This window comes from Cyprinus carpio, chromosome A17, assembly GCF_018340385.1.
Source record: "Cyprinus carpio isolate SPL01 chromosome A17, ASM1834038v1, whole genome shotgun sequence".
NCBI lineage: Eukaryota > Metazoa > Chordata > Actinopteri > Cypriniformes > Cyprinidae > Cyprinus > Cyprinus carpio.
In genome coordinates, this window is record NC_056588.1 from 8958612 (window position 1) to 8986177 (window position 27566).

Genomic DNA, 27566 nt, shown 5'->3' on the forward strand with positions numbered 1-27566 from the left:
GATACATGTTTGCACATACAAAGGAAACATATTCCATTACACATACCAACATTAAACTTCAACAAACACCCCACTTAGACTTGAAAAGTACCTAATGCAGCTTAAATTTGATGTCTGTGCTACAAGTAAAATGTAAATACTGATTAAACAGATTTTCCTAAACAAATCACTGAAAATTTATGGATAATATTTCCAAACATATTCCTTCAGAAAAGACTTCATTTACACCATAAGAATGGCTGACATCTGTTTGAGATGACTATAACACGTTCTGACAAATCAGACCACAGATTAAACAATAAAAACAAATTATGTCAAAAGAACCAAAACAAAAGAGTAAACTGATAATGCCTTTTAAAAAGATTAACATAAAAAATATGAAAACATAATGAAACTATAAAATAAAATATATTTAAAATATGACAATACCACAATAACCAAAGAGTAATTAAACTGAACATGAATATAACAGTCTGGTAAACAACATAAGCATCAACTGGTTGTGATCTGGAAATACCTGCTAAATAAGTGGCTTTGCTACTGGACAGCCCGATGTTACAAAAGACAGACAATTGCATACAACCTACCGGCAAAAACAGCAGAGTTTAGAGATTAAAGTGCTAGACACCAATACTGAAGCACTCTTGCTGGCAGTACGGTTAGTTTTTAACTCTGTGCTTTGCCTGTTCACCCAGAGTAAACACACAAAAACATTAACAGCACATTCTCTTAACAAAAATGTATAAATTCCTTTCCATATATTTTATGCACAAAAAGCAACCTTAATAACATCTCACCACATTTTTTTTTTTTTTTTTTTAGATCTGAGACAATCTGCATCGCTTTTTGGCTTTCTGCATCAATAAGAGTCCAGTATGAAGTGGTTTGGGGTCCACATTCCCATGGGTTCCCACATTCACCAGCGACCACTGACACTCGCCATGTCTGGGTGGAACTGGCGCGACAGACGACCACTGGCCCCGCCTTCTAGGAAGGAGGAACGAATGTTGGGTGTATCAAAGAGCTTCCTCCTGCTCTTATTCAACTCTGAGGAGACATTCAAATATCATCAGTAATCAGTCAAGCAAACACACGGGCTGCCTCTCTGCCTACATACAAGCAGCTGTATTATAAGGCAGCATCCTAACTCAAGTGGAACTTCATAAGTTACTTAGTTGGAACACTCCACATAGGCAGATCGTCTTTTAACAGTCACCAACACACATCACACACAAGTAAATGATGAAGAAATTGCTTATTTTACTAAGCAGTCACTTCACATCCTATTCTTTCCACATCCTTAATTTTGGTTTATCTTTTTTTTTTCTGTTGATCTGTAGCTTAGATTTAAACACAAAGTTTACTAACCCGAGATCGCCAGTGACATTTTCCTGCGAGCACCAAATGTTGTGATTCCCAGTTCCTTCAGGTCTGGATCCGTTAGTGTGACAAATGTTTGCAGATCTATCTATTAGACAACAACGTACAGACATAAACATATAAATTAAAAATTGCAAAAAAAAATAATAAAAAAGACAGATAAAACCACTAATCCACATTTTCCTGTTATTACAGTGCTTGCAAGGTGAAATAGCAAAACATCTTACTTTATTTCCTAATGCAAGTAGAAAAATCTACTAAAAAATAATCAATGCATGTTTTCCACACTGTTTTTTACTAAATTAACACAAAAATGAATAGTATTTAATCATTTTTTCATGTACTAATATGACAATCAATTAATATTAATATTTGCCTAAACATATATTTTTTACCAAAACATTTTAATATAAAAATGAACACTTCATGGACATTTTTTGAGTGATGATGCACACAGTAATCTGCTTTTATCATTGCAAACATTTGCAAATCTAAATTCATTACTCAAATGTTGTTAATGAATTACCTCCTGCTGCTGAAAGATGTCTGTGTATTTGCCGAGACCGAGTTTGCTGAACAGCTCAGGGAGATCTGTTCCTTTGAGACATGAACTGAGAGAGCAGCCATTGCTGCCAGACATAGAGATACTGTCCATATAATTACTGCTGCTGAGATACTGCTCACCTACTGACCCAAACACACAGATAAAGTGAAAGACAGAACTAGTGAGTAGGCAGTAAATTTCTTGCTTCATGTTTAGAAGGAGTGCAAATTCTTTAGTCTTACAAGATTTGTTCTTGATTCTCTTTGAGCTGCTGACAGCAGGGGAAAATTCTAAATTTCCTGGCAGTCCATTCCCATTGATGTTAACGTTCCCATTCAAATCCCCCCAATTATCGGATTTGGTGTCGTTACCCAAACCCTCCTGACTCCCAGAGTGTGAGACAGAGAGATGAGAGTCCTGAAACCATATAAACAAAAATGCAACATTGAAACAAGTTTTGAAGAGATCATTATCAAAATCCTTAGATGCAACTTCATTTAAACAGAGCAAAATTCAGGCTGCATGTGACTGTGCACTAGTGAGTTTGTACCTCATAAGTTGTGCTTATGCTGGGTTTATACGGTACATGGTGTGCCCTGCGCAGCTCTTTAATGCTCTCCGCTGGCATTGATTTAGAGAAGCCCAATCCGCTCCAGGTATTTGTGGGTGTCCGAATCTCTGTCACAACCGGCTTCTTCAGCATGGCTATACAAAAACAGCACAAGTGTTTAACCACAGCCTAAATAGTGATATCATATTCAGATGTTATTTCATGTATATTTTCCCTTTCAGATGTTATATTAAGAGATCAATCTTTGCTCACCTTTAGTGGCCAGTAGCTTCTTTTTCTCATAGTCAAAAGCCTGAAAATCATTAATACACAGTGTGACTATGTTTTAGTTTGTGTACACTTGTATGTGAGAACAGTGTGTGTGCATATGTGTATATAAACCTGCATATGTGGTGCAAGTCGTCTTTCTGCAGCTCTCTCACTTCCTGGTGCTCTTTTGTCAGCCACTGGATTCTCACAATCAGAATCACCCAACACACACTCAACACTGCAGACACACATACACACACAAACAAAATTTAAAGTTTCCCAATTATGCCATTTCGAATATTGCCTTTTATGCAGTGTGTAATGTAACTGTATGTGAATGCAAGCATTCTGCAAATTCATAAACCTGAAAGTGCATGATAAAGTTATTATTCCCAAAAGAGAGAATAGGCTCTGAACAGCCTAAACGAGTCATCAGCAATTCGAATTCCACTTCCGTGAGGGCTACATGTCACATTTGCATGATGCCTCCTTTGTTCTCCACTGAATCCCAACTTGTGAATATGATAAATAGTAGACGTTTTAAATTTTCTATCGAGCGTTCAAAATGTGGAACTTTGGCAATGGGCGCATCATTTCTGACACACTCTGTACTCGGCAGACCAATCACAACACACTGGGCCATCTGACCAATCAGAGTAGGAAAGGAGGGGTTTAGAGAGACTAAATCCTAGAACTGCTTCAAACGAATTGTTTGAGAATCGCTGGAAAATGAGGTGATATGAAATGCATATTTTGAGAAAACAAAAGTGTTTTTGACCTTGCATGCGTGTAAACCTATTGCTGGAGACTCCCAAAACAATATTCGGAACCTTAGAAACTGCATAATTGGGGCACTTTAATGAGCACTTCACTGCTGCAGTGTAACCTTAAATAAATAAACATAACCAAATTGTTATGATCATGTAAGGTCATTTTATGATTAAATATACCGAAGAAGTGAGTTCTTGGTTCTCTGCAGAAGTTCCACTGTTTGTCGTTTCCGTGACGAGGCCAGCATCTGCTTCAGCTCACTCCCATTGGCTGAGTGAGATGGGCTTCTGGGCATGCCCACTTCAACAAACGTATCCGAGCCTGATACACAGATAAACAGTGGAATAACAATATAATGCATCAATACTGTGCACAGTGAATTACAGTTGCAAAAAATGTGAGATAGATAGATTACACATTCTGCATTTACAAATACACAGTGTAAAGTCATGAAAACACATTGCCTCTGAACTCATGTTCTGTGGAGTGACAAATCATTCTGGACTATTATACAATGTGATGGGAGTGTCTGGACTGTGCATAACTGTGCCCTAGTGACCTCACAAATGCTCTGCTGGATAAATAGGAAAATATTTTCACAGAAACACTCCAAAATCTTGTGGAAAGGCTTCCCAGAAAAATGGAAGCTGTTATAGCTGCAAAGGGGAGACCTACAGTACTCCATTATTAATATCTATGTATTTAGAATGTGATGTCATTAAAGTCCCTGTTGGTGTAATGGTCAGGTGTCCCAATACGTTTGTCCATATAGTGTATAAAAAAAATTGTGTTTTATACCTTCATCTGCAGATTTATTGGAAATTGATTCTGATTGGGTGTGTCCAATGACTTCCTGGGTTGTGTCACAGTGGGCAGAGTTCAGTGATACAGAGGAGATTCGACTGTACACAGAACTGGCGATCTGCAACATCCAGTAGAAACACAAACAGGAAACATAATGAGATTAAAACATTTGGCATTGTATTATCCATAAAGAACACATATGGATGTTGCCTTGATTTTGGACAAAAAATACTTTTCTTAAAAAGCAGCATATTTTAATCCATAATGCCTAAAAATGTTGCCTACACATACAGTTTAGTAACTCTGATGAAGTTTCTCACATGTCCATTGAGACGTTCTGCACTGGCTGGTTTGTGTAATGGTGCGAGTCCAGGTGGAGGGGACGGTGTGTGAGCGTGTGCTTGACTCTGGACCCCAGAGAGCAGAAGACCACTGAGAGTCGACTGAGACACTGACTGCAACATCAGGTCTGTGGAAAACCCTGAGCCAGCGAGAAAGAGAGAGAGGGTTATGTGACACATATATATAATATATGTGTGGTTGAAAAGAGCACACACTCACCTGTTGTGTTAGCTGATGAACTGAGTGCACTGGCCCAAAGTGAAGCTGTGTGACCAGGAGCATGTGAATGTGTCTGTGACGGTGAATGAATGTGCTGTGTGTTGTTCACTGCTCCATTCTGAATCTTTAACACAGAGCCGTGCCCATTAAGAACACAGTTTGGGTTTGGGGAACCATTAGGAATGGAGCTGACAGATGACCTTAGAAGACCAGCTGTTGAAAGAGAGAGAAAAGAAAATATTCAAAGTAAATACCAAAAGTATTAGCAATCAGATTTTTAGTGCACAATGTGTATACACTTCAACAGGTTTTTTTAGTAGACATTTAGAAGAAATTTCAACAACCAAGAATATTAGCATATTACTTGGACCCAGAGTTATTTTAGTATCATTCATACACTTTCTGTTAATTTTTTTTAATTCAATTTTATTTTTTATTTTTCAGTTTTTTTTTATTTTAATTTTTAAATATTTTTATTTATTAATTTTAGTTTCTAACTTTGTTTTAGTTAAATAAGTTTATTTAGGATTGAAGTTTTAGTTGAGTTATTTTAACCCTAACCAATCAAAATTTAGAAATTGTAAGTTTTCAAAAAGTTTTATTTTATTTTAGTTAACGTTTATTTCAAGTAACGAGAATGTTTTTTTAGGTTTCAGTTTTAATTAACAATTAATAACCCTGGTTAGAATTTTAATTTGTTTATTCTTTAATAATAATAATGCACTTTGCCATTGTCTTATCCATAAAGGCAGTGATGCAGCCTTGATTTGACTAAAATTAGTTTCATTACAAAGAAACATAATTTAACCTTAAATTTAAAAAAAAAAAAGCTTGCTAGGTTTTGAAACAGAGCTACTGTTACCAGCACGACTGCTAACTTTTTATTGCTATTATGACATGTAACTGTGCTGCAAATATCCATAATTTGTGCATGAGAACAACAAGGCTTGAGTCTTGAGAACAACAGAAGGAACATTAATAGTGTGTGAGTGAATGTGGAACACAGGCAAACACAAATACTCAAATATATAGCTGTAGCTTATTATGGATCTGTTTGGCAGTATGAGTTGTAATCTATGAGCACAGACAGTAGTAATTATAGTGACTGCAGAGCTAAAGCAGGACTGTGTATGTTGTATTGATATAACAGGCCTTGCTTTGAATACACAATCAAGGAATTACTTTTACATCATAAGCCATAAAATATATATTTAAAAAAAATATCTAAATATACAGCTACATTACCTAGAGTGCTTAGCCTCAGTCCAGCTGAAGCTAGGGAGTCCAGTCCAATGGAGCCAGGCAGGGGAGGGGAGGGAGGGGCATGTCCGTTAACAGCCAAATGGTTGATAGGAGGAGGCACACAGCTGGACTCCAGCCCCAACAGGATCCTGCGTACCTCATACATACTCCCAGCATTCCTTTCCACGCTCTTTACTATCACAGACTGAGAAAGAGACATATAGTCAGTGACAGAGGCTAAATGTACCACATGCACACAAAAGAGCTGGGTATTTATTACCTTGCTGAGTTGTTTCGGTTTCGGTTTAATACTGATGAAGACGTCCAGCTGCTCCATGAGTGTAGTGATGACCTGAGATGCCACCTCCATCTCCTCCTTAATGTCAAACAGCAACACCAATGGCAGACAGCCCTAAAATATACAGACACACATATACAGTTTATCCCAAAAAACACACCTTTGTATCTTATAAACCCAAAATCAGCCTAATTATACCAAGTTTCCTTAAAGGAATGTTCCGGGTTCAATAGTTTTTTTTTAATTTTTATTATTATTTTTTATAATTATTGTATATTCATATACTATAATTATTATATTTAATATACTATATGTATTCATGACTATTATAATTATTGTTTAATATGATGGTATATTAATATTATTTATAATATTTATTATTTATAGATTTTTTGCTCAATTGCTGTTGACTAAGCTTAACTTTTGAAATCAGAATATTCCTTTAAAAATCATTTTTATGAATCGAAATAAAGCTGCAATAAAATAAAATGTAAATATTAGATTAAAAAACTTAAATGAAAATGAGATTTGTTGCCTTGGCAACTAAAGGAAATACTGTTAAGCTCAGCTACTAAAAATAAAATTTAAAATTAATTAAAACTTAAATTAAAATGAAAACTGAATATAACATTCTATAATAGTATAGAAATAATACTAAAATAAAAACGCTGATTAGTCTGCTACTCCTACAATTCACAGACCAATTGATTTTGAAAATATGTTGTTTTGCACATGCCTATTATGAGACCTCCAAGATTAGATAATAGTCTGAAAAGCAGTGTGGCTAAATCTGCATTTCCAGTTTTGAAAAAAAAAAAAAAAAAAAAGAGCAGAGGAGAAGAATAAATCTGGCATGAGTCTTGAAATCCCTCTGGTCGGGCACGCTGCTAAAGCCTCAAGGTCTTCAGCCAGCCCAGCATGAGCATCATCATCTGTATTTACAATGACTTTCATCCAAACATCTCTCTCAGTTTCATCTCTTTCAACATGTAATGTGTTCTGTTTCACAGATGAGCCACATGGAGAGAGATAGTAAATTAAAGAGCATAAGACTGAATAGAAAAAAGACAGACAAACTGTACCATTAGCTGCTGTCTAGCCGCACATACGGCATCAATGCTGCCCTGTATGTGGACGGAAGAGCGGCTAGTGAGTGTGCTGTGAGTGTTGAGCTCGGGGAAGTGTATGTGGGCTCCAGTGCTCTGGGAGATGTTCTTGACGTTGGCGCCGTTGCGGCCCAGAAGGAAGTTGTGGTGCTGGGGTGCGATGTCCAGTTGTGTGCTGACCAGCACTGAGCTGGCCAAAGACCCAGCAAGGTGCTCCAATAACAAAGCCGTACCGCACTGAAACACACACAAATATGTTAGCACACACTTGATATAGATCTGCAGTTGCAAAAACACACAGGGATGCCAGTGTGTGCGCTTATACATACACACACTAATAAAACTGTCACCCATCTCCTGTAATGTCTAGCATTACTTGGTAGAGGCTGCTGTTTTTGGTTTAATTTCTGGCAGCTCTACTTGAAAACTAAATCTCTCCATTTCATGAAGTGACCTAGTTTCAGTACTTCTGCTTTCATATCTGCTAATAAATGCAACTGCAGTAGGAGGTTTTGATTGTTTTTGGGTCAAGTACATGCACTTTTTGGAGATGACTTTTAATAAAAAAATAAAATAAAAAAAAAAACAGTTTTTCTCGTTTTATTTTTTACATTTTATGAAGATCATCATATTAAAATATCTTGGAATTTTTACCAAGCATTTATAATTATTTTTTTCAGTTGAAATGATTTTCATAATACCATTCAAAAGTTTGAGGTCAGTGAGATTTTTTCTTTTTTTAATACTTTTGATCAATTTAATACATTCTTGCGGACTAAAAGTGACAGCAAAGAGTTTTAAATTGTCATTAAAATATGGTTCTTTTGAACTTTTTATTCATCAAAAGAAATTATATCTAGCTACGAAAACAATAACCGTTTTCAACACTGAAAATAATAAGAAATACAAGCATAATAATGTATAATATTACATTAATAAAAATTATAATAAAATAGATAAAGTAAAATTCTAAAATGAAAACAGTCCACAACAAAACATTAATTTATAAGTCTGTCACTTCATGCCTCACCTTAACGCCACTGGCATTGTTCTGGTTGCCACGGACTATGGCAGTGTTGCCATAGAGACGAGAGGGTGGTTTGAAGGAGATGGAGACATTGTAAGTGTGGGAAATATGCTGAACTACAGGAGAGCTACAGTCCACATGCTGCATTAAACCACTGCATTCAAACATCAGCATCAATGGCAACAGCTCCTACAGAGAGGATGGGGAAGAATGATGCTTTTGAGAAAAAAACAACACAAGGGTCGAAGGTGACGACATTTCAACCACTAGGGTGCCGCACATAAAGCTCCTAATCTATGGTTAAGGCTAGATGGCATACAGCAAAAACTACTGGGCATGCGCACATCAATAGCATAATTTGTCTCACACTGTACAGCAATAATTACTATTTTTGCATTATTGTAAGGGGTAGGTTTAGGGTTGGGGTAGGTGTAAACGTTAATAAAACACATCTAATAGGTAGAAAATTCAATTTATTGTTAGCTTCCGGTTTTTGTTGTATCCCTTCTAGCCACAGCCCTAATCTATGATTGACTTTTCAAACTGGTCCGCAAGGGGGCGCTAATGGGGCCTCGAGAAAATTAGACAGGCTGTCAGTGTTATTGATTAAACAGCCTAATATAGGTTTGTAAAAATATGTCACTATTTTATAAGTGTAACTTTTGCCTTAATATTGTTCATATGGGGGTTTAAAGGCAAAATTCTCAATAAAATTAACTGTAAAAATATAATCCAAATTTAATTGAAACTTTCTCTTCAGGCTTTACATTGAATACTCTAATGGTGGGTAGAAAAATATTTTTTTACTGATAATATTTTAAACTGATTAGGATGTAGCACAGTCACAAATAAAAAACAATTAATATTCAAGACATTGTTTTTATAATATAATCCTTGGTACATTATAAATGCTCCTTTGTATGTCAAAAGTGGCAACAAAAGGTTTGAAAACCTGCACTTAGTGACAAGTAACTATGAAAAAAATAAAAAAAATAAAGAGCCTGTAATGCACAGGTTTAAACAAATTCTCACCCGTATTTTAACTCTGGCTGCTTCTACACCAGTCAGCTGCCCCGCTATTGACACCTGAGAGAAAAATAGAGAGACAAAGAAGTGATTGTACTTCATGATCTTTCTTCATAACATGTGCAGATGTTTATTCCTTTCTCTCATCCTGTAAGCATTTTATGTTAAGCTTAAATAAGACACAGTGTCCCATCCAGAAACCTGATTTATTACCCATCGAAACATTACATGAGAGTATGTGTGTGGCAGTGCGCCAGTCAAAAAAAACCCTAATTAAGGTCCTGCATGTTTTTTTTTTCTTTCCATCATTTCATCCTGACAACCACACGTTTAATCACGGCCTGTGAGAATTAATCCCGGTTCGGCCCAGTTCAGAGAGTCCATCTGGTTTGGCTCTGAAGTCGGTGTTTGTCCATGCGTGCACTTGTATACGCTACTGACATTCCAAACTGCCTGCACGCCTCGTCAGACCACTCAACAGTCTATTTAAACCTGAGAGCCATCCAACAGCCAATCAGATGCATCATACTCCAAACCGTTCTTATCCTCCAGCCAATACAAACTGCTTCATGTCCCTCAGCCAATAAAATAATTCAACTAGAGTTTAGCCACAGCTATATAGTAAATGTTGGCTGTTTTTTGTTAAATTAGCTAAACATATTCACATAGCAGGGATAAATCATGCAAAAAAACAAAAACAAAAAAATGCTGTCATGTATTCACCCTCAAGTCTTTTAAAACTTGTATACATTTCTTTCATCCATAGAACATAAAAACCATGAATTTTGCACATTAAAACACCAAAAAGGGCAATGAAATGTTATGACTTGTGCACTATATTTCTTAAGACCAAAATGCAAGTAATTATTTGCTGGAAATCTTCCCTCAAGTGCATCACGATTAGTCCACAATACATGCAAGAACCAATGACATCATCAGTTACATCATCTTACAGCTTTGAAAAAACAAAAGCACCAGCACATAAAAAATATTTTAAGGTGAACTTTTACTAAAATAAAAATGGAGATCCTCAAAATAGATATGATAAAATGTTAAGGTGAAAATGTGTATGTCTGATCTGCTGGTCTTGGTTGGGTCTGTTACATTTTCGTGTGTGTGTGTGTGTGTGTGTGTGTGTGTGTGTGTACCTGATTGCTCTTCTCCCCTTGGCTGTGTCTGTTGGAGTCAGGGAAGTGTATGTGACAACCAGTCTCTTCCATCACTCGTTTGATGTTATTCCCTCCTTTCCCAATAACATGCGAGTGCTCGTTGTGTGATACATCCATCTTCAGGGTCACACGATTGCTCTGCAGGTGTCAAAGGTCATAATTTAGAAAAACAACAGAGCATTCATGGAAACCTATTTAAGCTGAATTAAAATCCTTTAATCCTGTTCCTAACTCTTAATAGATTGCATTCAAATACATTATCATTCAAAAGTTTGGGGTCAGAAAGATTTTTTGAAAGGAAATGAATACTTTTTTGCCAGATTTATTCTTAAAACAAGAAAAATGTATGCTTAAAACAAGAAAAACATTTCTCAGTGGGGTAAGAAAAATAAACATTTTCTCCCAATCTCTTATGTAATTTAGCTTTTAAAGATGTTTAGATTTTTGTTCTGGAAAACAAAATATACTGGTTTAGAAAAGTAGGTTTTTGTAGATAACCCATACAGATCAGATTTTTCCATGACAATCATAAGCTTAGCAGTTACCTTTGTGTCGAGAACGGACATTATTTTCTCTTTTGCCTCTTGCACATCTTCCCTTTTTCCGCTGACCTTAATATGTGGATCTGTGAGGAGGAGGTTGAAGAGAGCAGATGAGTGCAAGACAAGAGAAAAAAGTCATACACTAATAAAGATGCTTACATTGCATTTGCTTCTCAACACAATAAATTAAACGACAACTGCGCTCTCAACACCAGTGGATTCAAGAGTTAACACTTTTCTCCGTCAGTTTACCACATAGACAACCCTTACATACATCATGAGAAACTGATTTACTGCTACTCTCTAAAAATAGCTCTTGTAGTGTAACTTCTTGGAATTCTGTTTTTCTCTACACACATTCTCTGACTGTCTCACTTCCCCTAAAACACTCCCACGAACTTTGGGATCGGGCCTAGAGGAGCAGGGGGGAAATCAAACAGGAAGGATCACTGTCTTAGACACACACATACAAAGTACATTGTTATTAGGATAGGTATTAGAGTAACACCAGCAGGAGTCTCCTTGTCCAGCCCAGCACACTATCCTCTTCCTGCCATGTGGTAGTCATCAACTCCAGCATGTGTGTGTGTCGGTGTGTGTGTGTGTGTGGGGTTGCATCTGTGGCCAGCATGTTTATGAATGGAGAATGTCTATGCATGTCTGTGAGGAATGTAATAGTTCATGTGTGCATATATGAGGTTAAGATATCAATACCAATGTCTGTCTTTAATTTGAAGTGCTTAACATTTAGATGAGACTGAGTAGGTATATATTATATATTCGCTTTCCCTTTTTGTGTTGATTAAATATATATAATAAAAACTAAAATAAAAATCCTCCTGACCCCTACTTGATCCTACTTGAACATGGCTTCAGTAAAGTCATTTATTTCTGTTCTTAACCAAACTGTCTGGTCTTTCTACACTCCAGTTGAGAGTGACTTTTTTTGTCCGACAGACAGCCTCATTTAAAAGTGCTTTACTGACTCAGGACAGAGTGGAACAGACATCTCCCAGATTGATAACATCTGTTACAGAGGCAGAAAAAAGAAAAAAGGAAATAATAGAGAGAAAATGAGAAAACAGTTTGAGACCTGGGAAAGTAAAATATAGTTTAGCATGTGAGTCACAAACACTGATCATTATTTACAAGAAGAACAGGGGACTTTACAGAAGATACCAAAAACATGGAGAAAAAAAAAAGAGAAAGATCTTGAACACATCATCAAAAAAAATATATGAGAGGGAAAAGATTGTGATTTGGCTGGGTATCTTATCATGGGGTGACCTGCACCATGTGAACTAACTCTTCATTTGTAAGGCTACTGATAGGACTGTCTTCATCTTACGGGGGTTATGTTATTTTAAATATACAAATTACTCTTTGAGTCTTTCTGTCATGTGGCAATGAGCCACATACACAAAAATGTTTGCAAACATTCACAATCAGACAGATAAGCACAAAAACAGGTTCACAAAATTCTAGCCTCAAAAGAACATTTATCATCAATTGTATGGAAATGCACAAATTAAGAGCCTGTCTTTTTTTGAATGAGACTTAGGAGAATTAAAGCAATCTGGCCTCTGTCTTTTAATTTCATAAAAAACATTAAAAGGTCGCAAAGAACATTAACTTCTTTTGAGAGTCCTAATCCATCCAATTTCATGTCACTCTTCACCCACACTAGATTCATTTCATGTTGCCAGGTCCTCTCACATTAATCATTTAGGAAAAAGCCTCAAGGGCCTGATTATGTTCTATGGCTTTTTAAAGCCAACACTTTGTTATGAACTATTGCCACAGAATATTAGAGAACACACAGACTTACTCCACCTAATCTCCATAACACAATCAGGTGCTAGTTAACATTTCCGTTTTACATACACCACCATTTAAACATATGGGTCTGAAAGATTTTTTTTTGTTTTTGAAAGAAGTGTCTTAGGCTCACCAAGGCTGCATTTATTTTATCAAAAATAGAGTAAAACATTAATATTAAGAAATATTATTACCAAATAAAATATCTGTTTTCTATTTTAATATATTTTAATTTATTCCTGTGATGTCAAAGCTGAATTTTTCAACCGCCATTACTCGAGTCTTCAGTGTCACATTATCTTTCAGAAATTATTCTAATATACTGATTTGATGTTCAAGAACCATTTCTTCTTATTATCAATGTTAAAAGCAGTTGTGCTGCTGAATATTTTGGTAGCTGGTAGTTTATTTTTGATCAACAGTCTTTGATCAGTTCCTAAATGGGAAATGTTGTGTACCTATCGAAACTAGTAAAGGAACAGATCACTAAAAAATATTTTGCCATCATTTACTCACCCTTGTGTCTTTCAAAACCTGTATTTCATTTCTTCTGCGGAACATAAAACAAAAATAATTTTTGAAAAAGTTTTGGTCCATATTATGAAAGCCAGTGGGGTCCAAATCATTATTGCACTTCTTTGACTTTCACTGTGTGGACAAAAAAACAAAAAACCAAAAAAAAAACAGACACCTTTGTCAAAAAATCTGTGTTCTACAAAGGAATGAAGGTCATACAGATTAGGAATAACATGAAGGTGAGTAAATGATCAGAATCTATCTGAACTATCTCTTTAAAGCTGTGAGACAAAGACAAACTGAGAAAGACAGCAAGACACTATCTGAATACAACCAAATTCTCCATCGGGGCAGTTGCTTATTAGCAGATTGCAGGTTTGACATGACATGTGGCTAAGTATGGTAACCCATACTCAGAATTTATGCAATCATCAGAACTCTCTAACCATTAGGCCATGACTGCCCATGGTTTTGTGGTTTGTGGCATGTGACTACTGTCTGTCTGTCTGTCCGTCCGTGTGTGTTGTGTATACCTTTCTTGGACTTTGCTCCAATCTTCAGTTTGGACGGCCAGGCAATCTGAGTGTTGGTTTCATCCATGACCTTAAACACAAGAATTACTCACATAAGTGGATGCAAATGCACGTTAATACAAATATGAATTAAAAAATGCATATTCCTGCCAATATTAGCAAATCCATGTTTAGTCATTCTCAAACACAAACACACAAGAACTCAAACATTTCTGTAATGCCAAAATATTCACACTGACAGAAATGTTCAGGCTTTTCCAATAGAGGTCTTAGAATCATCTCTCTGGCTAAAACATGCCCCGCTTTCTCATTCTCACACACACACAGCTGCTTTGAAAACCCGTGAAACATATAACAGCCAGTTGGCAGAGAGTCTTTGACAGACCTAGTATGCTAACCAGTAGCATATGTGAAGGAAAAGAGAGAGAAAACAAGAACGGTAATGTGTTTTGTGTGCATATAAAATACACAGAAGAGAAACTTATGGTAATTTGCAGCTACATGAAAACACAGGTTCAATGTTTATTAAAACTCTGCCCTGATTTTGCCTGGAGCTCAGTCCTCCTGTGGAGCACTTCACTATTTTTTAAAGTATTATTTCACTATTATTTGGTTTTGTCTTTCATGTAATTCATTTTTTCAGAGCAAACTGCAACTTTGGCAACACAGTTCTTTGTCTCTATAGAAAACACATTTCTGTGCCCATATTGTGGCGCACTTTCTATCTTCCTGCCTAGAAAAACCTCTTGGCTTTCATGGTCAGCAAGGCTTTACTGTACAGCAGTTCTCATGAGAGGTTTTGGCAACAAACCCAATTTCTTTCAGGAAAAAAAAATATCTGAACATGAAACTGCAGAAAAACCTCCAGTGTAGATTTCCACATGACATTTAGGAGAATTTCAGCCTCTGTGCTAATTCTAACTAGAATTACATTTATTTTAATTAAACGTGGCATAGCTTTGCACCTGCTCCTCTCTGACAGATTGACTGAATATAATAAGCAGTCATTTAGTTTTATCCCTTCAAAGAAGCTTGGAAAGCGTGGGCTGCAGAGACTGATCATGACAGTTATGGTCATGCAGTGTAAATACTCCAGTATGCATGTTTACACCCCAGGCTGCACGTGCTTGTGCATAAACTGGAAACATTCAGTCCCACGTGATCTTCTAAAATTTACGGCCCATACTTTTCCAGGTTTCATTAGTCTTGGACCTGTGGTTCAACAGCAGGCTTCAGTTTTTATTTTGATTTGACACCCTCAAGGACAAAAGAACATGAGAATGTTTTTTTAAACTAAAGGAACAAGTTTATTAATCTCCCCAGATCTTCTTAAGACTGTAAATCATACACACAGCTGTGACGCATCCTGTGATTTAGAAATGTGAAATTACGACTTGAAAACAGCAAAGTTCAGCAGAGCTACAATAAGACAGCAATCTATACACCCTGTCTACAGTGTGCATAAATCACCCTGGGGTTCCTTCTATGTTATAACATGCAAAAACATCAATAACAACTTTCCCAAAATGCACATCTGCAGTCTGAGCCAAATTAAGCATGACAATTCTGACTATTAAGCCATCAAAATATATCGGTCTTTCTATCGATACTAGAAACAAAGCTAAAAACAAAGTAACTTTATGACTACAGCAGTAGAAAGAGTCATCCTGTAATATTTGCCAAATTGTACACCTCAGTTAAGTTAAATATGATGTTTCTATTGAACAGTGCAAAAATGTCAGAACACTGATGACCTTGAACCAAACGAAGGCACAATCAAACATGCCTAAAGGAAACCCGAACATTTCAGATGGGATGAAAAGGTGAACGGTGCTTAAAGTTAGTGCAGGCAGAGCGCCAGTTCCCATTTCCATTCTGTGTGTTTGCACTGTGCCGCCACACTGATGTGCGTTCTATAGGTCTTTATTCCCGACCTGCTCTCACTTTCTCTCCCGACTGCTTTCTTTGGCTCCAATCTGCAGTTGAGGGAGATTTCTGACAGACCACACAGCAGTTTTGGGGTCTGCGGTTTATTTTTGTGACGGACCAGCACATACCTCTCAAATGGGTCAGACGATTTCAGAAAAACTGGGTTAATTATACATTTGAAAATGTTCCTTTCCTTTTCCCCTCACACCCAATATCATCCTGTCACAGGAATGTATACACTCACCTTTAACAGGGGAGAGAGTTTGAAACGGCAGTGACTTGAGTCACACAAACTCTGATCTTCATTAAGTCATTAAAAATGGGCACCGTGATGGAGAACAGAGTGTTTCTATTTGACCAATGATGTGTATGAGAGAGTGGATGTGCAAGAGCATGTGTACAGAGATCTGCTTCCTGTTTCCATTGTTGATTCAGCTGAGGAGCATTCAGAAGAACGACCAAAGAAAAGAGGTGTGAGGAGGAGAAAAGGAAGGAAACGAAATGAGGGAAGGAGAAAGGGCTGGAGGCTGAGGTACTCTTGAAAATAAATGAATCCATTACAAACTGTAGTATATTTACTGATCTGTAAGACAGGCTCTTTTTGGCCTGATGGGAATTAAAGCAATAAATCCATCTGTTATTATTCACACAGCCTCACATCATTCCAAACCTGTAAGCACTGCTTTTTCTTAGGGTACCAAACAACAGTGGAGCCCATTGACTTCCATTTTATAGAAAAAAAAAATGTCCTACAGAAGGAAATCATACAGTTGGGACAACATGAGGGTGAATAAATACAGATATACTGGAATTATATGCATAACCGTTCAAAATTCAAGATAAAAAAAATATTACAACATTTCTATTTCAAATAAATTGTTCTTTCCATTAAAAAAAATCTGAAAAAAGTGTGTCACTGGTTCCACAATAATATTAAGATATAAAATTTATAATAAAAGAAAATTTTTCTTGAGCACCAAATCAGCATATTTTAATAATTCCAGAAAGATCATGTGACACTGAAGACTGGAGTAATGGCTGCTGAAAATTCAGCTTTGCCATCACAGGAATAAATTACTTTTTAAAATATATTAAAATGAAAAATCGATTTTATTAAATTTTTACTAATTTATTTTAAACTGTAATATTATTTCACAATATTCCTGATTTAACAGTTTTTTTATTTAATAAATGCAGCTTTGGCGAGGCTTTTAAAAAAAAATATATTACACATATATTTGCCATTTATCAAAAGGATAGTTCACCCAAAAATGAAAATGACCTCATGATTTACTCACCATCAAGCTATCTGTGTTTTTGACTTTCTTCTTTCAGATGAATACAATCGGAGTTATATTAAAAAACATCCTGACTCTTCCAAGCTTTATAATGGCAGTGAATGGTGGTCAAAATTATGAAGCCCAAAAGTGAAGCACTGATTTTGTGTAAGAAAAATATCCTTATTTAAAACCATAATCTCTAGCTTCCCCTAACTGTTGTACGCACGTTCATGAGAGAGTGGCGTTCCAGCAGATGATGTTTATAATGAATGTCATTATAAAGCTTGGAAGAGCCAGGGCATTTTGTATACCAATTGTATTCGTCTGAAAGAAGAAAGTCATAAACACCTAGGACTGCTTGAAAATTTTCATTTTTGAGTGAACTATCGATTTAACACTGAAACTGTTACTATGGCTGCAGAATTGTAATCCTTCACGATAATAATGTTCAAGATAATAATCATCATGTAATGTTCAAGATAATAATAATAATCATAAAGATATGGAAACAGAGACACAAAGAATGGCTGAAAAGCAAGAATGAGCAACAGTCATAATTCCAACCCTTTCGCAGCAGGGAAGGAAAACTCAACAAAACGTTTAATCACTGAAATGATTACTCTCTACTGTCTGCCTCCCAGAAAACCCAATGATATCGCTTCCCATGTCACCACTATCAAAAATCACTTTTGATACTAGTTTACTAGTGGGTGATTCTCAGAAGACCAAAATATAGACAGCGACAGCGTCTATATACATAACAAACATAGGCAAATGTAGATGAGACACAGAAACTATAAACTTATATTTATGGGGTTTTTATGCCTTTAATGGGAGAGGACCCTGGAGAGCTGACAGGAAAGTGTTGGGTGGAGAAAGTGGAGCGGGATCGGCAAAGAACTTTGAGGCAGTAATCGAACTCGGGTCCCCGTGAGTCCAGTTGCGCTATATGTCGACGCACTAACCACAAGGCTATCGGCGCAGACACCTTTATCCATTTTCCAAATATATGTTATTGATCTTATTGTAAATTATTCATCTGTGCAAACGTAACAGCTCATAATTTATCAAATTGTATTGAGAACTTAGTAAAGAAGAAAAGATCTCTCACTACTTCAATTTCATTACCATTTCATCTCAACTAAAAAAAAAAAAAAAAAAAAGTCACATACTGTACACACCAAATAAACTGCAAACAGCCATTAAATGTACCAACTAAACAGTGAATGGTGCTTCTGTATTGTTTATATATCATACATGAAAACCTGAATCATTAAGTCTGCTGTAATTTGATCTCTAACATAGATGCATACAAGAAAATGTTTCCGGATGCATAAAAATGTCTAAATTGCCTGAGAACTGGCATTTGCTTAAAAAAAAAATAACCACAAAGGCCTTCTGGATCAACCATAGAAAGACAGCAAAAGTGCAAGTGAGGACAGAAACCAGTGATCATATCAGTACCGCAATCAGAGAAGCGCTGTTCATAGACTATACAAAAACCACAATCATCTGAGCCAAACCAAGAATATTTTGATAATTTCACTGGCCCTTGTTATCTCTGTTTATTAGAAACCTAAGCAGGGATAATTGTTTGGACCAAATCAATCAAACTTCTGAACTGGCTCCTCCATCGAGCATCTTTGGTCAGATCTACTGTGTGTTTGAAGAAGCCTCACCGCAAACTCACACACACACACACCAATATACGCTGGAAACACCAGCATGCTACTGGAATATGGATGAGAGTTGTGTGTTAAATATTTACAGTGTGTGATGCCGCAGATGGAAGATCTACTTCCATCCTGTTTTGAAACTAATGCTGAAATTGGTAACAACAAACGCGTTCTAATCATTTAAACATAATGCAGTGAAGCTTGAAGAGCTGGCTCCCCAAACAATGTATAGACAGGTAAAGTGGGACATCACATCATCAAAAACTACCCCTTCCGTTCAAAGGTTTAGGGTTAATAAGACTTTGTAAGGTTTTCAAATGTTTTTGAAAGATGTCCCTTATGCTCACCAAGGCTGCTTTTATTTGATAAAAAATACAGAAAAATATTAAAGTAAAATTTAAAATAACTATTTTCTATTATATTTTAAAATGTATTTTTTTCTGGCAAAGCTGAGGTATACTCCAGTCTTCAGTGTCACATGATCCTTCAGAAATCATTCTAATATGTTGATTTAGTGCTCAGGAAACATTTCTTGATGTTGAAAGCAGTTGTACTGCTTAATATTTTTGTGAAAACGTGATAATTTTTTCAGGATTATTTGATGAATAGAAAGTTCAACAGTATTTATATGAAACAGAAATATATTTTAACTTTATAAATGTCTTTCCTGTCACATTTAAATAAAATATTTTTAAAAAAATCTTTAAATAAAATATTTTCTAGTAAAAGTATTAATTTCTTTAAAATCTTACTGACCCCAAACTCAAAAAAAAAAAAAAAAAATCTAAATCTTACCTTCTGAAAAAAATCCTCTCCTCCATTTATCCTCCCCTCACTGGCCACTGTGTGAAATAAGAGAGAGACATTTAGATTAACAACTTTCTGAATGATATTTAAGCAATAAGTTGAATGAGTTACATTTTAAGGTTGCTGTCTGATATGAAAACTTTAATGCCAGATTCACATTCTTAAGAGTTATTCAAAGACAACCACAATACACACACATACAAGAATGACACAGCATTCTCATAACCTGCTGAAACTAAATGCATTTCATATGTGACACACATGCTTGTCTTTTACACACACGCAAGCAGCTGTATGCAAGCTCACACTCTGTTTGTTATAGATGACAAAAAAACAGTTCATAAATCTTAATAAACACACTCATAGCATCCCACACAGGGTATGACGCTCGCATATGGCTTATGCATGTACAGCATGTGTCGAAACTGCTCTTTGACACTACAAAAAAATCAATTTAAACTAAAACATTTTTCCAACCATTATCAGACTTCAGATCACTCAAAAATGTAATATGTAATTAAAGTGTGATGTTGAAAAACAAAACTCTTCAAAGACTCTCAGTCAGGTGCGATAAAAACATTGGGTTCACAGGAAAATCTAAGAATTTGTTTGCTTTGGTGGGACGCTGGGTCTCCAGATGTTTGGTTAAGATTTATCTATCATATAAAATGAAACATTCTTGTGTATGTGTCTACATAGAGGGTGACTCATCTAATAGCGCCAAACCCTCTCCTGCACTTTGCTTTACCTTTAAAGTTGAAATATGGATTTCATAGAGAGAACAACAAACCCCAAAATGGGAGGAAATAAAAGGGTTGGAAATAGGACAATCTTGTCATCTAAATGTCTTAATGACCCTAAAATCACAAAAATGCACATCCACACATCTCTCCATAAATTTCACTACATTTCCTGATCAAAACAAGGAGAGGAAGAGCTACAATTAAAATAAGTTATTTTCCAGATAACAAACACAATCAAGTGTTAAAAAATGTTTTTTTAATTCTTTCTTGTACGCTTGCAATTTTTGCCTGTTATACTAAAATTTAAGACGTGTCTAAATACAGCTTTTTAAAATTTTTTATTATTTTGTTTTTTTAAAATTAAAATTTGAGTTATGTATATAGGTTAAATTGTTATGTATTTATATGATTTTGTTTCTACTTCACTCATTTTTGTCAGAAAACCGCTTCACACTTTAAATCACAAGCAATCACACTTTAAAACAAAGCGCCATTCACATTAGCTCAAAAAAGTCTGATTTTGGGTGAAGTGAGGACAGAGGAAGACGTTGTGAAATCAGTGAAAGCTCACTTCACATCTCTCCTATCAGATGCTGTAAATTGAATCAACAGTTTTGTGGGATGTTTGGATGATATCGTATCCCTGCAGTATCTGTAATGAGTACAGCATGCAACAGATTAACACTTCTAAACTAAACCTGTCTTCACTACTCACAGACCAGAACATAAATGCTTATGATTCCATGTTAACTTTAAAAATGTTACTTTAAAATACTCCTGATACTCTTTCTTTCTCATACTCACAGAAACAACAGGCGAACATCCAATAGAAAACATGTACATATAAATATGAAATAGCAAGCCTCAGACCAGACAGAATGTTAAATGCAGAGTGTGTGTGTTGATTTCAGGCCTTTCCTGTGCTCTATTTAGGAAGTGTGTCAGAAAAACTCCAGAGAAGTGTTTGATTATAGCACAGCTCCTGTAAACTAGGAATGTGATGAATAAGCGAGTGTAAGAACAAAAGTGTATAATTTGAGTGCATTTCATCTGGATAATTCTGGAACTTCCCTTCAACTCCAGATCTCTGAGAGTGGGCAAGACATCAGAGAAACTGACCCATGATCAGCATCTGGATTCAAATCTAATTCTTAACTATTAAGATTTGAAGCCATCTGTTCCGAGTGGCGTCACAACCTACACTACAGTTCAAAAGTTTGGGGTCAGTAAGATGTTATCTTTGGCAGAAATTAATTTTACTCAGCAAGGACACATTCATTTGATCAAAAGTGACTGTAAAGACATTTAAAATTTTACAAAAGAATTTTAATTTAAATAAATGCTGCATAAAAAAAATATTATGGCTTCCACAAAAATACAACTGTTTTTAACATTGATTAAAAATATAAGTCAATAAATTCCTTCGGCAACAAATCAGCATTAGAATGATTTCTGAAGTGTCATGTGACACTAAAAAAGTAATGGCTGCTGAAAATTCAGCTTTGCTATCACTGAAATAAATTACATTTTAAAATAGAAAATAGAAATCAGTTATTTTAAAGTGTAATAATATTATTTACTGTATTTTTGAACAAATAAATGCAGCTTTGGTGAGCATAAGAGATTTCTTTCAAAAATCTTACTGATCAACCCAAACTTTTGAACAGTTGTGCATGAGAGTGTGGAGTGAAAGCTGATTGATTACATCAACCACTTATCACAGGAAACATAAATCACATATAAGAATGACCCTGTCAATGCCCAAACGAAAGTACTCAGCCACTTGTGCAAAAGATTCAGAGCTTTTATCTTCTCAGACAGTTTATATGCCATGTCATAACTCAAGATTACGCAGACATGCCACTGACACATCTATAGCAGACTGGTTGTACAATCTTCTGTAACCCTTTCCTTTGCAACTTCTGAAAGCATGCTGTATGAAATGTCTGTATGAAAGTAAACTCAAACATCTGCAGAGCCGAATGCTTTTCAGAAACTATGTGTACCACTAAAAGACAGAAGTCTGCTAAACTATTCAACATATGATGGAAAATAGGGCAATAATCAGGCAATATGAACTGCAGAACTATTTGGGATTATAAATTACAGATGTGCTGAAAACGCATTCAAGACCTCTCCAAAGGTACTGAGTGAAAAGGATTTGTCTGTAATGTGAATTAAATAATGTGGACATCTCATCTCTCCATGACGATAAGGAACTTTACCCCTGTCTGACAGGTTATATGAAAACTGCACCAATTTTGGCAGTGAATTTTTTGCACTAGCAAAAAATGGCCTTCCAGTTGAAAAAAAGAAAGAAAAATCAGCATGTTGCATCTGTCAATCCATAAAACTCTTGTTACCAAGACAATACTACTACAAAATTCATTCTAATACTACAAAGTGTGATTAATAATTCATAATTACACATCAGTTATATTGATTTATTGCTTAAATGTCTAAATTACGATGCATGTGTGCCTTTAATATTCGAACTGCACATTTATGCATATAAAAAAATCTAAATCCAAGGCAACAGTCCTGTGTTTCCCTGACAACAGTGCGCTGAGCCATGAGCACATTCCCAAAACACATCGTACTTCCTGTTGCTTTGCTCACCAATCCAGGCACATGCAGCATGTTAAGAATGATGCGGTGAACATGCTCCCAGACTAAATTAGATTTAATAAATAAAACCCACATCTCAGAAAACACACTGCACGCACAAGCAAATTAATTATATACACAGTACAATTTTGGTGGTAACAAATCTGACCTACACACACATTCACACACAAACGCCAGGATTAGATTGAAAATTTACTCACCCGCAGGCCATCCAAGATGTAGAGGAGTTTGTTTCCTTAATTGGAACAGATCTGGAGAAATTTATCACCAGTGTATCCTCTGCAGTGAATGGGTGCCGTCAGAATGAGAGTTCAAATATCTGATAAAAACTTCACAATAATCTACAAGTAATCTAGTCCATCAATCGTGTGTTTAAAAAACAAATCCATCAAGGCATTTTAACTTTAAAATATCGCATCTGGCCGAAATACTTGTCTATAATCCATAATAATGCTTTCTTCAGTGGAAAAAGTTCATCCGTGTAGTCCTCTCACATCAAAATCCACAGACATATTCGTTTCGAATAGTTTCCGCTTGTAAACTATGCTTGATTTGTGCATATTTCTCTCCTGATTCAGACAAGACAACTTTTTCACTGCAGAAAGAAAAATTATGTTTAGAGGGCTTGTATTTTAGCCGGAATCAAAGGTTTGAAGTCAAAAACGTCTTAATAATGGACTTGTTTCTTATAAATATGCAGCTTTTCACTTCACAAGATGTTAAATGGTGAACTGGAGTCGTGATGATTATTGATGTTTTTATCGGCTGTTTGGACTTTAAGTCTGACGACACCCATTCACTGCAGAGGATCCATCAGTGAGCAAATGATGCAAAATTTCTCCAAATCTGTAAAGAAACAAACTCTTTTATATCTTGGATGGCCTGAAGGTGAGTACATTTTCATTTTTTTGGGTGAACTATTCCTTCAATTAGCAGGTGTGAGATGTACTGACATTTAGATATTAAATATGTAGTTTCACATCCTGCTGCGACAAAGAAAAACCTAAAAAACACACATTTGGTTCAAAAAGCCACTGGGAGGACATATGATTTCCATAAAGTGCCGGAATAAACTCCGCTAAACAAACACTACATTCTTTTTTGAATTCCTTATCACACGGAATATAAGGTCAGGCCAGCACACATTCCTCGGTTTTTAATCAAAACCAGACATCTGATGTAACGCCATTGGGGTAAAGAAAAAACTGAATCCTAATATACAAACTATTCCTATAAAAGTTAGTGAGAGAGAGAAAGAGAGACAATGCATTATTAAAGTGTGTTTGCATACTTTTCCCTCCAAACAGTCACTTGTTTAAGTGATTATTTCCACATAAAAGAACTTTGGTGCTTTCCGATTAAACCCTATAGCCGCTCAGATTCCCTTACTTGAACATAAATCATAGATGATCCATTTTTCTCTATTAGTCTTTCTGAATAAGTCTATAAAAATGAGCTGATATAGTCATAAACTGGCCAAAGGGGAAAAGCACAAGAGTGGGTCTCCCTTCTGTCTCTCCCTCGCCACGTTCTTCAATGTTATTTTTAAGAAAAATTATTTTAATTGTAACTCTCTCTATCCTGTTTCACTCACTCTCTCTCCCATTTCCTGGAAAAGGGGAGAAAAATTGTGCCACACAATAAACCTTCACACAAAAACACACGTCGCTGGATTTATGATCACGCCTACTGCTGCATCCGACCAATCAAAACAACAGCCATTCAAAACACCTCCAGATGTTGCACATCATCCGGAGCAAAGAGATGGTTACGAGTCACTGAATCATAGGTGTGGGAAAAAACGCACACATAACTACGACAATGATTGTAGAGTAAGCATATGAGTGTGTGCGATGTGAAAGATGTTGTCGACAGTCTTGAAAATGTGGTAGCCTGGCTATGGATGTTATCCTGCTGCTCTTAAGCTTTCTTGCGCTGAACTGACCTTTGACCTGAGGGTCCAAATATCAAGGAAGCATTTACTCATGCAATCACACACATGAAGACATAAAGGTGGTGGAACGGGACTGAGGGTCTCAGTTTTTCCACTTTTTACAATCCATATAGTCATAAAATGCAAAAAAATAAAATAAAAAATACAAGAATGTAGTAGATATCAAAAATATAGTGATATCAAAAATATATAAAGAAATATGGTGAAAATTTTTGTGAGGACATTTTAAGTTGCTACAGACATAAACGTCTTTTGTGAGGAATAGTTTATCAAAAAATTCAAACACTGTTATTATTTATTAATTCAGCAAAATACTCACCAAGGAATGCACATATATGTATGTGCATTCCTTGGTGAGTATTTGCTGCTGAATAATACATAACAGTATGTGTGGTATATATAACAGTAATATATATAGTATGTATATATATATATATATATATATATATATATATATATACCACTTATGGAGTCAACATCCATAACTTTCTACCACTGACCTCAACTTGTAATAGTTAAACTTGTTTAAAATTCTACTCTGCTGAAGTTACAACAAAAGAAAAACAAAACGAACTGAACATTATTCTGCAGTGAAATAAACTGTCCACTGCTGACAGAGTGACTGTAAAATATGATAAAATATGAGGCAAGTGTTGAATTATGAGCTTTAACCAGATGATGTTGCTTGAAAAATGTTTGTTTGTGTACAGGTTTGGCTGTACTTGTGAGAGACGAATTTGTGAAAATGTCCTCACAAATCTAGCTAATCATGGTGAAAACTGACTTGTGAAGTGGTCCTCATGATTTGAATTGCTGATACATCAGCCAAATTATATTTGACTTCAAACATAATAATGTCAAATGGTTTGTGTGAAGTTCAGTTTACAGTCAGAATAGTAAATATCATTATCCTAGTATAAAAGAAAACACTGTGTCTATGAGAGCTCCTCACTGGTATAACTTCAAAATTCTGTGTTTTTTTTATGAATGCATAGGTTTGGTTATAACGTGTGACCCAAATATTTGAAAATATTCTTTCAAATATAGTAAAACATGATGAAATATGATTTCTTCAAAAACTACATACATACGTTTTTATGTAGGATAGTTCAAATGAAAATTAAAAGTCATCATTTATTCAGACTCATGTCATTCCATACCTGTATGGCTTTTTAAGTGGAACATAAAAGAACATATTTTGAGAAATGTCTCAGTGTTTTGTTTTGTCCATTCAGTGGAAGTTAATGGTAACCAAAGCTAACTAGTTCTTCAAAATGTATTTTTTTTTTTGTATTTTTTTTCAGATTTTTTTTTGGAACCACATAAGGGTGAATGTATAAAAACCATTGTGTCTATGAGATCTTCTCACCAGTTTAGTGAAACCAGTATTTGTGTAACTGTGACAGTGGTGCCCTTGATGGATGAGTAATATTGATCTCATATTTATAACTTACATCTGACATTTTTTCATGATGCTACTGAATGCATTGAAATGATTGGAATTTGGCAAGTATTCATGTAAAAATTTTATGACACTACAATAATAAATGACTGAACTTATTTCTTAACCATGTTGTACTATTTGTACTAAATGAACATAAGAAGCTTAAATATTCCATTTACATAGTCCATGAAAAAACCTAAGCGTATAAATAGTTCAAGTGCAAAGTTACCCAGATATTGTTGCTAGTTCATGTTATTGTCGGTCGTATTTGGCTACTAAATTAATCAATAAAACATCCCAATGCTGGTTTTCATGTCCTACACAACAATCAGTGTCCTCAGCACTTCTCCTTCAAGATGGGACTTCGAGGAAACATTGTGTTATTTTTAGACAGAACTGTTTATGCTTCTCGACGCCAAGCAACACTGCAAGGTTAGCTAAAAGTTTTTTCAAGACATCAAATTGTCTTCCCAGTTCTTTTTTGAAAGTGTTTAAGAAGTTAACATACCCAGTAACATAGTTTCTAGTTTCTTGCGGTCAACTCGAAACCTTTCCTCGGTCCAGTCTGGGTCAGGCGGGGAGATGTGGCCGCAGTGGCCGCTAGAGTCATCCTCAGAGACGGCAGACGGTGAGTCGTCGCTCCGCTCGCTGCTGGAGCCCTGATCATGATGCATGAAACTCAGCGGCTCGGCCATTGCGCTTTAAAGTGCTACAAACTTACTAAACGGGGTTTATATGTGGAAGAGGCAAACGGCAAGTCAACATTAGGAGTAAAACATTCCGATTTCCAGGCAAGTTTTTCCAGTCCTGCCTTTGAAGTCCCTTAAAGCCCCTCTGGCCACTTACTGCCCCCGAGAAAATGAATCTGCCCCTAGATTCCTCTCCCCTCCACTTTTCGTCTGGCTCCAAGACCAGAACACACTATAGTTGGAGGACATGGATGCATGG

General features: G+C 35.8%; 1 protein-coding gene across 2 annotated transcripts; it reads right to left on the minus strand.

Annotated features, from left to right (window-relative positions):
- Positions 1-908: 908 nt before the first annotated feature.
- LOC109046806 (protein bicaudal C homolog 1-B-like) lies at positions 909-27566 on the minus strand. 2 transcript variants are annotated; one of them, XM_042773902.1, is made up of 21 exons: positions 27127-27566; positions 19838-19884; positions 14158-14227; positions 11294-11373; positions 10728-10886; positions 9586-9639; positions 8557-8742; positions 7503-7763; positions 6403-6534; positions 6126-6327; positions 4881-5093; positions 4640-4800; positions 4314-4437; positions 3695-3836; positions 2877-2982; positions 2748-2787; positions 2475-2629; positions 2167-2341; positions 1907-2064; positions 1369-1468; positions 909-1047 (listed from the first exon to the last, which is right to left on the minus strand). In XM_042773902.1, exons 1-21 carry the CDS (start codon positions 27311-27313, stop codon positions 917-919), a joined length of 2883 nt encoding a protein of 960 aa, XP_042629836.1. In that variant the 5' UTR covers positions 27314-27566; the 3' UTR covers positions 909-916. The 2 variants fall into 2 exon arrangements, with proteins under 2 accessions (XP_042629836.1, XP_042629835.1); XM_042773901.1 differs by having other exon boundaries at positions 1907-2067.